Source organism: Rissa tridactyla, chromosome 6, assembly GCF_028500815.1.
Source record: "Rissa tridactyla isolate bRisTri1 chromosome 6, bRisTri1.patW.cur.20221130, whole genome shotgun sequence".
NCBI lineage: Eukaryota > Metazoa > Chordata > Aves > Charadriiformes > Laridae > Rissa > Rissa tridactyla.
This window is the reverse complement of record NC_071471.1, coordinates 30567729-30580931: the sequence shown is the minus strand read 5'-3', so window position 1 is coordinate 30580931 and position 13203 is coordinate 30567729. Positions and strand designations below refer to the sequence as shown.

At 46.1% G+C, this 13203-nt stretch overlaps 1 protein-coding gene across 4 annotated transcripts in view; it reads right to left on the bottom strand.

Moving 5' to 3' along the window:
• The window catches only part of DIS3L2 (DIS3 like 3'-5' exoribonuclease 2), a 193891-nt gene that overhangs the window by 111073 nt on the left and 69615 nt on the right, over positions 1–13203 (bottom strand). For all 4 annotated transcript variants that reach the window (XM_054204600.1, XM_054204602.1, XM_054204599.1 and 1 more), the window contains exons 8-10: positions 9267–9373; positions 7822–8069; positions 828–1001 (exon numbers count right to left, since the gene is read on the bottom strand). In XM_054204600.1, the coding sequence (XP_054060575.1) occupies positions 828–1001; positions 7822–8069; positions 9267–9373 (529 nt within the window). The remainder of the gene's footprint in view (positions 1–827; positions 1002–7821; positions 8070–9266; positions 9374–13203) is intronic.

Sequence of the window (13203 nt, the reverse complement as noted above, 5' to 3'; positions counted from 1 at the left end):
AAGGATGGGAGTGGAACACACTGTATCATCTTAGTAATGCATTTATTGTTTATATTTCTTGCACCTTCCTTTATTGCAAAGTGAGGTTCTAAACAAATTTCTTTTGTCTTTATATCTTTTCTAGTAAAGACGTCTCTGAAATCTGACACTTGGAAGCGTAGCAAATCCACTCGGCTTGGGTAGACCAGCAATGTCAGAGCGTCTACCACCCAACAGACCGTGGAGTTCCCGAAAGCTGGTGGGAGCATCACTAAGTTACAGGGATGGGTAATGTGAGGTAGGTGGACAGCACAAAGTTGCCAGGCTGCAGGGAGGGACTGCATTTGCCAGCTGCTAACCTGATCAAGAGCCGTCATAAACTCCACATGACACCGGTTCTTTGAAACAGAGAAAAATGTTGAGACTAGACAGGAAAATGCAGGACAGTCTCTACCTGTGCTTAAGTTTCAAAGTAACAATGTCCAAGATCATTTGATCTGCCAGGCATTCAGAAAATCTCTGCTATAAAACTACCACTAAAATACGTAATACATTCCAGACAAAAACATAAAGCTTTCAGATGAGGTGCCAAACACCGAATTTTCAGTTTTCAATAGTTCTTTTGAGAAAAAGCTTCTTTGCCTCACAAAATACTTCTCCAAATAACTGATCTTCCAGGTTTGTAGGTATTTTCAAAAGCAGTTTCTTTCCATGCTAGCACAGGTAACATGTAATACGGTACACATAATAAAGTCAGTGCCTTTTCAAAGTGCGATGAAAGCAAAACAAAATAGCAGAACCCTGCACCAACCCAAGAAGGAGCGTCAGACCGCGCTTTTTGTCGTTACCTTAAATCTCTTCTTTTGGCCAGCTCTCCTGGTGGGATAACCCAGGGCAGGCCCTGGGGAAGACACGCCAGTGCTTCGGGGGAAAAGTCAGAGAAATCCACACCGTACTCTGTCAGGATCCCTTCCGTTTCCGGCTCAATCTCCCCGGCCTGCCCAAGACTTTTGGACAACTGCCTGCAGAAAGAAAGAAAGGGATGCTTTTTTTTTTAAGTGTATAATTACTACTGTCGCGTTGTTACTGTCCCCACAGAGAGGCTGCTGAGCCCTCAAACATACTCTTTCACCCATCCACTTCTCCCTCAGTTTTGGCACAGGACGTAGCAGGCATTCAGACCATACCATGACTTATGTCTGCTGGAGATGCAAAACACCAGCCAGACAGTACCCTAGACTCTTTCATGCATTGCATTTTAAGGAGACATTTTATATTATTAGTTTTTTGTAGAGGTAAGAAAGTGTCGAATTTTAGAAAAAAATACATCCAACAGGGATTAGAAAAGCACAGCCCTCCACACAAGCAGCTCTAGCTTTACACATGGCTGGTTCCCTTGAGATCCTCCTTCCTCTCCTTGCCACTGAAAAAGGTGACTCACCCCTACTACCCGAAATGGAGAACAGATTCCCCCCAGATCCCAGACAGTTCCGCAGAAGCCAGCTCCCAGGGAGCTCAGCACGCTGCTCTCCATCCCAAAGGATATGCATCTCTGCCTGGGCAAACTGATGCCCTATGAAGAGAGAGGTGTGAAGAACCCGTATTGCCTTCCTTACAGGAGTCACGCACTTGGACATGCCCACAGATCATCTTTCCAACCATCTGCCAGGCTCTTTCCAGGACCTAAACATTCCCAGTAGTTTGTCCCTCCTCTCCTAGCTTAGCAGAAGCCTCTGAACCAGGAGCCAACTGGAGCGCAGCCAACAACCTAGAAGCAAGTCACAGACAGGGGAAACTGTCCCCCACATGCTAATAGTCTTTGATGAAGTATTCCACACATGTGTGGATGAGGCTGCTGCGCTATTATGCTTAGAGAAAGTTTCCATCTGCTCCAGTGCAAACCCAGCACGCGTTTATCTGAGCACTTTGGTGTTAAACAAGCGTTCGGCTCCGGACACAGTGTGCAAACCAGGACTCCAAAGGAGTGGGATGTTTGTTCCCTCCCTACCTGGTTACAAATACTACAGGAGAATCTATGTCCCATGGTGGTGGCTCTCCTTGACCCCTTTCTCACCCCCCAGATTGCTCTACAGGACACAGAGATAAATTATTATCATTTTTTTAATATACTGCCATTAGGGCAAATGGGACATTACAGCCAATAGAGAGATAACATTCCTGATCTAAGAAAATTACAACTGAAATTAAGGCAAATCCATCAAAATATGACACAAGTGAGAGGGGTAATAACACAGGGCAAAACCAGCCACTCTAATAAGTGTTTTTCCACTGCATAAAATACACAATCATTATATCGATCCTTCTGCTTTAATTCCAATGAGTGAGAACAGGCACTAATTGCTTTCCTAAATTGGGGCCAAAACAGAGCACTTGTCATTTGGACGAGCAAGATGCTCTCAGGGCTTCAAATGTGCCATAAACCCCCAGAACAAACGCCATCCGCACAGCGCAAGCGAGCCCATCTTCTTTATGGGAGCAAAGCTTGCTCTCCTCGCAATGGGAAGGGCTGCGCAATAAACCTGTCACATGGCGTAATACGCTGGAAAGGATTGCGCGCTCCGCGGCACGGTAAATTGTAGAGTTCACGTTGCCTAGCTTTAAAATAAAAATGAAAACAAGGATAAAAAGATATTTCCCTCCATTGTTTCAATTTTATGTACAAACTGTATGGCAGAAATATGCGCGCATTTGGCATCGAGGCCGAGTTCTCTGTTCCTGCCGCTTGGTCCCAGCCTGATCCTTATTTTAACGTAAATAAACGAGGCATCAGTTTTATCTCCCTCTCTCTAAGCAGTAACAATAAGCCAGAGAAATCACCACTTCATTTCCAACGTCTAGTGCAGAGCTGGGGGACTGAGCAAGGACGAGCCCGTGGGTCCGCAAGCCTGCCAGCACCACCAAGGATGGGTTGAAAAAAAAACAAGAGGAAAAGAGAGGACATGTTGCCCTACCGAAAAGAAACAGCAAGGGCTTGAGTCTCAGGTGCCCTTTCTCTTGGAAGGGCAGGGCTGGGAAATGCACCAAGAGGGCGGCTGGACGCCTGCACGACAAGTCATGGAAAGCGCCTCTAAATGCCAGAGTGCTTTCCAGCTCAGTCTTGAAACCCATGTTCTCTTGATCCGTTTACTGAAATTAGATTACGAACCATAAGGGGTTTACCCAGAGGTTTGATATAGGACTAATATTTTTTTAATAGTAATTAACATTTGATTTACAGTGTTCCAGGGAACATTTTCCAAGTACCTTGAAACAAAAAGTGTACAACTGACTTTAATTGGGGCCATGTTACAGTCACACAGACATGATGACTTGCATCAGAGCAAAATCTGACAGGACAGCATGTGATCAAAGGTAACACATATAGGATCACCGACGGCCCGGGAGTAACAGCCAGGCTGTAAAATCACTCATGGGGCTCCGCAGCCACCGAGGGCAGCAAGAATAGTTCAAGAGGCTTATAAACAACAACAGGCACAGGGCCCAGCGGCAGTCAGACGTTCGCTCCCAGGGAGTCACGGTGTCTGTGACACCCCAGGCTTGCGTGTGTGTCTTTTTTTTTCCAAATGTTGAAAAGTAAAAAAAAAAAATATAATGGTTACAGACGTAAACATTTCTTTTCTGTGACGCTGATGGGGGAGCATTAGAGCATGCCAGAGGGTTCCTTGAATACCCTCAGACTGATGTCAAAGACGGTGGCAGCACACAGCGATGGGAATGTGCCGTGGATGGGGCATTGGGCAGCCCCCAGCACAGGGTGTTTGTCCAAACTAGCCATCGCCGGAACATCGAGTTGCTCCCAGCTGCAGACTCACTAGGGTTGGCCTCCCATGCCTGTGCGCCTGGGGCAGAGCCACACTCATGCTGCCATCTTGCCCTTCACGGTGACACTGGTGGCATCTATTTGGCCACCCATTTCTACAAACATTCGAGCCCTCTCCACTCCCCAGCCTCAGCTGAAACTGACCAACGTGTTCAAAGGTTATATGATAAGAACTCTCCAAAAAGACAAAGTGTAATTACATAAGGCTTGTTTCCTTTGGAAAGCCGGGCAGGCTCCCAAATGGGAGTGAATAACTTCCATGGGGACTTAACAATCTTACTCAGTCTCTCCTGGAGCAGACTCGTCCAGTCATCATCCTACATGGAGGGTTTCTTTCAGCAGCAGGAGAACATCCTACACATGAATAAGCCACCCCTCCTAGAGAAAGCTAGTACAGCAGCAGGAGAGGGGACAGCAAGGAATACCACCTGGATGCTCCCACCACCCAGAGCTTGCAGGCAACACCGCACAGGCTTGATAAAGCCTGAAGGTGCTAGTGGAGATGGTGAGATGTCTGCAGGGCTGAGCGTCATGGAGACAGCGAGCCGCGTCATGAGAACCCACGGCGCCAAGACTGCAGTCCAGCCCCACTCCCACCCGGAGCTGCCTCCCTTCAGCTGCTGGGCCACCCGCCATCGAAGTGCAAGAGCAGGAGGGTGCCCCCCATGAAGGTGGAGGTATCTCACACCTCAGAGCAGTACACGAATTAGCTGCGCTGAGGGAATGCGGCTTTCCTGAGAGACAGTCCCATCTACAAGAAGGTGTTTTTCCAACAGAGCTACACCGCTTGGGGATCACACCTTCCTTCAAGCCTTACAGTGAGGTACCCAAGGTATCTAGTCATTTCCACTCACACCAAATACATTCGTGAATTAAAAAAATCAGAATAAAATGCCAGAGATGAAAGGAATTCAAGCCACGTGGGTGGTTTCGGAAAGAACGTCAAGAACATCCTGCAGTCTTTCATTTTATTGCAAATGCCGTGACAAATCTTGTCACCTTGACTGACCAATTATCCAAGGCCCTGAGCTAGAATAGCCACGAGTTCCGTGTGACACAGAAAGAATCAGTGATTCAACATCTTACTACTAGTTTGAGGAGTTTTTAACAGTCTCATCCATCACCATACATGGAGGCTAAAAAAAAAAAAAAAAAAAAAAAAAGGATTCTGCCTTAACCATCTCCAACAGTGTAGAGATGTCTGGACTAGTTCTCCAAACAGCCCTGGACTCCAACACTGAAAAAAGGTCCCCAGAAAATAACTGTACATGGCAGTACTTGTAATAATTATCTGGAAAAGGATACTATTTTAGAGCTATTTTGCTTTCCTGCTACCTGAAGCAGGTACAGTTAAATGGCATTTCACTGCCACGGTAAAATCACTTCACATGCAGGAGGGAGCACAGCAGGACACTCAGAGCATCGCCAGCGGCTCATGGAACCCTTAGTTCCTCCCTGCTCCTTCCCAGTGCAGTCGGGGTGACAGGGTGGCAATCAGAGGGGACAGCGTCTCACTGGTGACCACCAGGTGGCAATCACGACACAGAAACGCACCCCCCTCCCAAAGGGGACCTCCAGGGACTGCCAGGTTGCCCCTGTGCAGGTGACCACCCTGGGTGGCCAGTGACACCGTCAAACTCTTGGCCAGGGCAGCCCGCTGCTCCAGCCACATGTGGTCACTGTGAAGACCAGACTATGCCATTAACTGTGCTTGGAAACCTGTCACTGAACTTCCCAAGAGAAAAAGAAAGCTGAGGAAGGTGGTTGATGAGCCTGGGGGAGTTCGGCTGCAGAATGGAGAGTACCTGGAAACACCCAAGGCATCCAGGGGAAGTGACTGCCAACTACGGAGGGAGCTTCCCTTGTCATACTTCCATCAGACTTAGACGGTGCAGAGTGATGACCTACAGGCTCTTCGGTCCAGACCTTCAAAACCATGGTGGTGCTGTCAAAGGGGTACCATGAAGTCTCTGGGCAGAACTAAGGGGTGCACAAGAAAGTGCAAAAAAACCAAGCATGCAGTGAGCTGCAGATCACCTGCTCTTCTCTCCTTCAGGTGGGCCACGACTAGCAAACTCACCTTATAAACTAGCTTATAAACCAGCCTAAAAGCAAACAAGAACTTTTGGGACCTTCAGGAGACTTCCTTGTCTTTCCATGTTTCAACAAGCATGTATTTAGATTTAAAAACAAAATCGGTCAACAAGGTTTCACGCTCCCATCTCCTCAAGGCACTTAGTGAAGTGCAATGGAGTCCCAAGGAAATGGCTATGTGTGAAGACAATCACGGACCTTTTTGTTCCTGACAACACCCTTTACATCTTGGAAAGTACTAAAACAGCCAGATGAGAATATACAGTGTTGTCAGAAGCACAGATTAAGACACACACATTAGCCAATGAAAAAAGACATTAGCCCATCCTCCTATTCCCCCCCCCTCCCCGTTTCTGCTGAAAAGGGGGGTTATCCATGACAAGAAGCCAAGCAGTACAATCACCCTCCAGCCTTTTCACTGCTGGAGTCAAAGACGACAAAGAAAATCACTGCCAATAAGATACTTAAGTCACAGTGAAGTTCACAGCACAGCCAGCCCCTAGTTAAGTGGGGCTCAAAGGGAGGCCACTTCAGTTCATGCACTGCAGTTCAACTAGGAAATACTGAATGACTTAACGGCTCATGTGGCTCTCAAGGACTATACATGAAATTTGCTATTACTAGGCACATGAAGCAGCCACGACTGATAATGAACTTACACTCAGGGAAACAGGGACTTGAGTTTAGTTTACTTTTAGTTCTAGGGCTGATAGATACATGCCAACACACTTACTCTTTAAAAAAAACAAAACTTTTATGTAAGTTTTAAGCTTTACCAGGAGTTTAAACTGAGGACTCCAAAAACCACAGTGCTGACACCGTAGGTCAGCTGTGCTACCCCATCGGAACAGCTTTGCAAGGGGAAAAGAAAAGTTGGGCTTCATGCCCAACTCCCACTACTGCACGTGCTCCAGATTACAGCCAGATCCCCATCACCTGTAAAATTTGACCACAGCATCGTCGTAGGTCAGAGTTACCTACTGTGGATCACCAACTAAACCAGGACTACTCAATTTTTCCCAAGATAACTGAATAGATTTATCATTGACCACCATTTGTTATTGAGACCCACTCAATAGGAAACTGCGTGGCCACTCCAGGTGGGAGCTTGGCACACTGCAGCTGTTCCCAAGAGAAGAGTGAAAATGCTGAAGACTACAGGGTCTTCCTCAAGGAGAGTCAAAACGAACTTGCAATCTGGATCCGGTCCAGCATCGGTCGTTTCTGTAGCCCTAGCCTAAAATCTCCTCCTTGGAGGAGATGGCAGTGCCTGCCACTTGAACTCCAGACAGCTATGGCTTTCCAGTGCCTCTTGAAATGCACAGACAGCAACACCCTTCTCATCTGCTTCAGGATTGAATGAATCTTCTCTTGGTTTCTAGCATCCTTCCGTGAAGCAATGCAAATTTAAAACCACAAAAATCTGTGACTTCTTTCTACTTCTTATCAGTAAAGGCTTAAAAACCAAAGATGAACCTCACAGCTACTGATCTTCCTCTGGCAGAGGTGAAATGCCTACACACTGTGTCCTGCTCTTACACAAAGGGAGGAAAGACTGAAAAAGGCTGCCAACACCCCACAGTGCTTGTGCTGGTCAGGCTAAGTACCTGTGTGTCTTCCTTCTAGACTGCAAGCTCTTCTGAGCAAAGACCATAGGCTCATTCATGCTGTGACGTGCCAGCACACTGAAGCGAGCACCAAAAGAAACTAGCATTATGTTGCCATATGATTAACTAGTGATAAGATATCCTTAGCCTCATCACAGTTTATCCACCAAATACCAGAGGGCTACAAGACAAGTGTCTTGTTAACAGATTCCTGTCTCTAATGCATGTATCAAACTACGTGAAACCAAGAACTCCGACTAGAAATCTGAGTCATCTCTACTTCCAATGGCAGTCACATACCCTGTTGCAAAGTTGCTGTCTTCTTTCCAGTCCACTATGCGACAGATGAAAAGTATATTTGAATAGTCCTCAGGCCTGGTCACAAAGTCTGGAGGGCAATCAGCCAAGGACACGTAGGCCCTGGGCACTCTGTGGTCCACAGGTGAGAACATGGCACACCTCCTGAAGAGTTCACTGTTCTTGTCTGCCAGAAGTTTGATGAAGCCTGTAGCTGCTCGGGAATGTTTTTTTTCCAAAATATAGACCACCTGGAAGAGGCAAAAGTTTCTACAGTTAATACCTTCAGAGAAACTTATTTTCTTTAACAGAATAGGGATACACAGAGGCTTAGCAGAGTGTCTGGAAAAATCACAAGACCTATATCATGTTTTGCCTGCGTGTGTATATGTGTGTGCGCATTTTTTAACTGAGTACCTATTTACAATGTATTTTCCTTGCCATCTTGCTCATGGCTATAGAAGAGCTAAGTGCCTTCCAAGTGCTAGCTCTCTACAGCAATTTTCTTGATTACAGAACAAAACCAGACAAGAAGCAGATGCTTCCAAATGCAGGGAATTAGCCACAACATACAAGCAACTCCTGTAAAATCTTTCATTTGTATCCCCAGCCTGTGATTTCGACATTCAGCGCAGAACAGGCCAGTCCAAAAACGGTGCCGCTGGCGGATCCAACGTTAACCACAGGAAAGGATGTGCTGTGGGGAATTTGGCAGTTCTCTCCTCTTCTCTGTGCTTTCTGAAGTTAGGGGTTATTTTACCTTTATACAAGATGGCTTTGAAAAGAATAATAAATTACAATATCACTAAATAATTGTTCCAGAGAGGTGTTCATCCAGGCTATATTTTTGTAGACCATAATAAATCACTGGATAACAGAAATATTATAGCCGATTTCCTAAGCTTACACAGAAGAGTCCTTCCAGAAGGTTTCAGGAGCTGCACCTCTGTGTGACTCTGAGCGCCGGAATCGCCACGCTGGATGAGACCAGAGGGCAGCCCAGCCCAGAAGAAGGACCAGAATCAGAGGCCGCAAGGGAAAGCACAAGACGTGGAAGAGTCCTGACCCAGCCTGACCCAGTAGTCCTTTTCGGGTCTCTTAACATTCAGAGATTGACTCAGATCTTGAACCAACAGCACCAACAGCCTTTCCAAAGTCTGTAAGAATTAATTCTGACAACTTTGGATACCCTGATGCTCATATTAGTACCCGATCTTTTTTCTGAATCTTGTTAAGTAATTTTGTGTAACAAACAAAAGGAATTTAAACAAGGATAATTGGTAAAAATAACAAGACACTTGATTTTTATCAGATCGGACAATTACTCTCTTTGAAATGGGAAATGAAATTCAAAGATCAACAAACGGAGACTACAAGGAGGCCAGGGCCGGCCTCCTCCAGCCTTTGGGAGCGCACACGTGCTCGGTTGTCACTCTCCATGGAGTTACCTTGGCTGTCCTTTGAAGAAACGTATCTGGGAGCAGCCTGGGATCATTCACCTTGGGTCCATCATCTTGCTTTGTTCTGTGCACACCGCTGATCCCAACAGCCTTCACTGCATCAGACAAGACAAACACAACAGTTACTGTAGCACATTTCCATCACGAAGTCGTGTCCGGCCTTTGCTGTAAACTACAAAACAAGGTGCACATAGTAGACTTATTTGAAAGGAAAGAGTTCTCTAAAATGTTAGAATAGCCAAGCATGAAGCAATTATTATTTCTCCAGACTACCACAGAGAGCAGATATATGTTCACTTACCATGCAGATCTGCTGAAAAACAACAAAAATCAAAATAAACCCAAACTTTACAAGTACAACTATACAAGCCATAATAAACAAAATGGTGGAAAACACATTCTGTTTATTAAATACTAAGAACTACATGAATGTCCTGGCACTTCTTAGTTGGAGTCGTTAACATTATATAAATAGTCTGTTAAGTACATACATTCATTTAATATTTAATTTCCTTATGGAAGGTTATAAAATGCATGTTTACCTTTGAAACCATATCTACTAAGCTGTCCCTGTTCAGCTGTGGATCAGGATTATGATAAAGTAATGAAAGTAATCACTACATATGACAAACAGCTCCCTCTCCTTGAAATCTCTTCACCAGATACCGAGCATATTTAAATCAACAGTCAACTAATTTATCAACTAATTAAATCAACAGTCAACTAATTTATAGTTTGCCATTTTCAAATATTCAAGTATGTGAGTTTGAAAGTACCTGCTATAGGTGGCGGGCACACCCAATGCATTCAGTGTTTACAAACATCCAAAGTGATCTTTGCCATGGGAAAGGCTGGGACCGGTCCCTTCTTGAGCCGCATCCCTGCTGAGAGCCCACAGTTATTGGTCTGACAGCATTTTTCAGATGGAAACATCCACACGCTCTTCTATGGAGGGCTCACGGAGGATGGATGCCTTTTCCCACCTACACGGCGCATCGCATCCATCTCAAGCACATGTGCTAAAATCAAACCCCGAGCGTTCAAAAGAAATGTTGCTTTCTTAAAGAGAGACCGTGGCACCAACTGCAAGTTTCAAGGGACATAGCTGTCACTGTCTCCCTTAGAAGACATGAGATAAAGCAATGTTTTTGCTGAAGACTGTGCTCCAGCAGGCCAACAGCACTCACGCACGCCAGAAAGCCTCAAGGAGAACAGTGGTGACACGCAGACCCTGGCCCCCAGATGACACCCATCTGTCCCACAGGGACACTCGACAGAGGCTGCTGGTGACATGACGGATGAGGGGAGGCTGCAGCTGCCGGGGCACCAGGGGCCGGGGCTCGCAGGGAGCCGCGGTGGCAGCAGCTTGCCCCGAGGGGAACGACTGTGCGCCACCATCACTGGGGCACGTTCACAGATGGTCCTGCCACTGTGGACGACCTGGGCTGCCTTCGGGCAACGTTACCCCAGCAGTCGTTTGACAATGACAGCTACTGCTCTAATGACAAACTCTGGTTCTCATATGCCACTAATTATCCCCAGCTTTGTCTTCTGATAGAAAGCTCTTCAGACTTTGCCTCTCCCCAGAGATCACCTTCTTCAGAAGAATCTAAGTGACTTTATTTTATCTTTACTGACTTGCTAGCAAGGCCAAGAGAACAGACAGATATTCAGGGATTTAAATAAAAATGTACTTTCCTTAAAAAAGCAGCAGTAGTAGCAGCAGCAAAACCCCTTTCTCTTGTACTTCTCCTACTGAAATAAACTCAGCTGTGCCACAACTGGGGTTACTAAGGGATAAAACCACCCAGAGTTTCATGGAGACAAACAAGCTGAGGAAAAAAAATGCTTGGAAAATTATAAACAGTTTATAAAGTGGGGATACCCAAGTTACACACCTCATTCGCTTGACTCCTCTAAGATCTCTGCCAGCTAAAGGTCATACCAAGCAATCAGCTAGCGAAGAAGAAAAGCAAGGAGCTGTTTTGTTTTCTTAAAAATTTTCAAGCCATCAGTTAACAGTCACGGGTTTATGGTGTGCCAACCATAAAGACAGCTAGGACAAAGAACAAGACGATCTGGGACAAAGAAACACTGGCAGGAGCAGAGGGCAAGGGGAGGCTGGTAGCCTGACAAAGGCCATGCCCTCAGGCACACCTGCCACAAGCCCAGGGCTTTACTGGAGTGAACTCTCCCCCACTGAACGGCACATACTGGTGGGAAGAGAAACCAGATCTAAACGTGTTTGGGTAAAAACCAAGAGCTGCATTCGCTGCTTTCCCAGCGTAGCAGAACGACTGCAGCGACTCAGGGTCCAGCAGGCAAGAATGAGAAAAGCACCAGGAGCCACACAGGGAACATGCCCTTATTAGCACTGCCTTCTTTCCACTTCTTCCAGCTCCCATTTCTCCAAAATGTTGCTTGTGTTTTTTCACTGAAGCAGCCTTCCCTGTTAAAAAAGGAGCCAGCAGTGATGTCCTTCGGAAGTATCACATCCATGCATGCAAAAGCATGGAAGCACCAGGAGAGAGCTCTCATGGAGAGCACAGCAAATGGGTCACCACAGCGTCCTTTGCCTGGGACAAAGAACAGGCAGGGCTGGGGCATTGTCCCCCATCCCGCTGAAGCTGAGCCCCATGCAAACTCAGTACAGGTACCAGGAAGCCTCCACATTCTCACTCTGGCACATGGTAGAACCTGTCGCCTTCCTTCACAGCCAATGTCAACAAGGGGCCTTTGGCTGGTTGCAAAACACAAGTTCTTCTTTGGGGGTCTCTCAAATTTCAGAATCCTTCCCAAAAAATTCTGGGATTATTAGAGACTCCAGCAGACAGAGGCTGGTATCTACAATTATACCATCAACAGGAAGCAAATCCCAGCCATCTACTTATTTCTACCCATCTTTCTTAATTTCAGTATCTAAAAAGTCATCGTGCACATTTACTGATGGGCAGTGCTCCTGAAACAAAGGACAGGGAAGAAGACACACAAGGAAATCTGCACTCTTGGGGCCAAGAGATGTGGACTTGTCTATAGCTCATAGCTCCTCCTTTTGAAGTCAACATTCTGTCAGTACCAGGGTTGCACCTAGTGCTTGGAGATCTCCAATAGCAGAGGACCATCAACGAGGGCTTCCTGTCACAAACCCCTCTGCTCAGAAAGGACAACTACCCAGATCCAATGTCCACCTGGTTCAGCTGTGAAACTACTGCACAGAGACCTCAGTCTCAACTGAAGCATTAAGGAGAAGTCTGGTATCTGCATCCCCTAAACACACTTCTGACAGTCCCTGAATTGCGGTGCACATCCCCCTTCCTCCAATGAAGCTGGAACTTGGTGGGTGAGCGGGTGGAGAGGAGAGGTATCAGGGCCCCACCGTAGACTGGTGGTCTAGAAGATCGGAGCTGGGAGACACAAACATCTCCCACAACAGGGCAGAGCCAGGGAGACAACGCTAAAGGAGAGTTAACTTGTGAGGAGCAGGATTTTGAGCAGGGGAGGTGGGAAGAAACTCTTTGCATTATGCCAAAGTAAAAATGAATTATTCTGACCCCTTTACTGCAGTGGTTATCCAATGACCATTCAATATTTCCACCCTGGGCAAAGACATGTTTTCTGAGAAAGATTTACTATGTTAGCTTGGGCAATACTTCATAAGCTTATCTTACAGTGAAAACACACTTCAGCAACCAGGATCCAGTGAAACTGCATTATAATCTCAGTGTTTTCCTTTCAGCGATTATCTGACAAACCAAAACTGTAATAGTCTTACTTTAAAAAAAAAAAAATTAGGCACTAGATACAAAAAGCAATTCAAATTAGTTATGTTATTACCAACAAAGTAGATCCAGGACACTTGGAATTTGCCTCTCTGTAAGAGATCAGCTGAGGCAGCTTCAATACAAACTTAGATTTGCCTGACAGG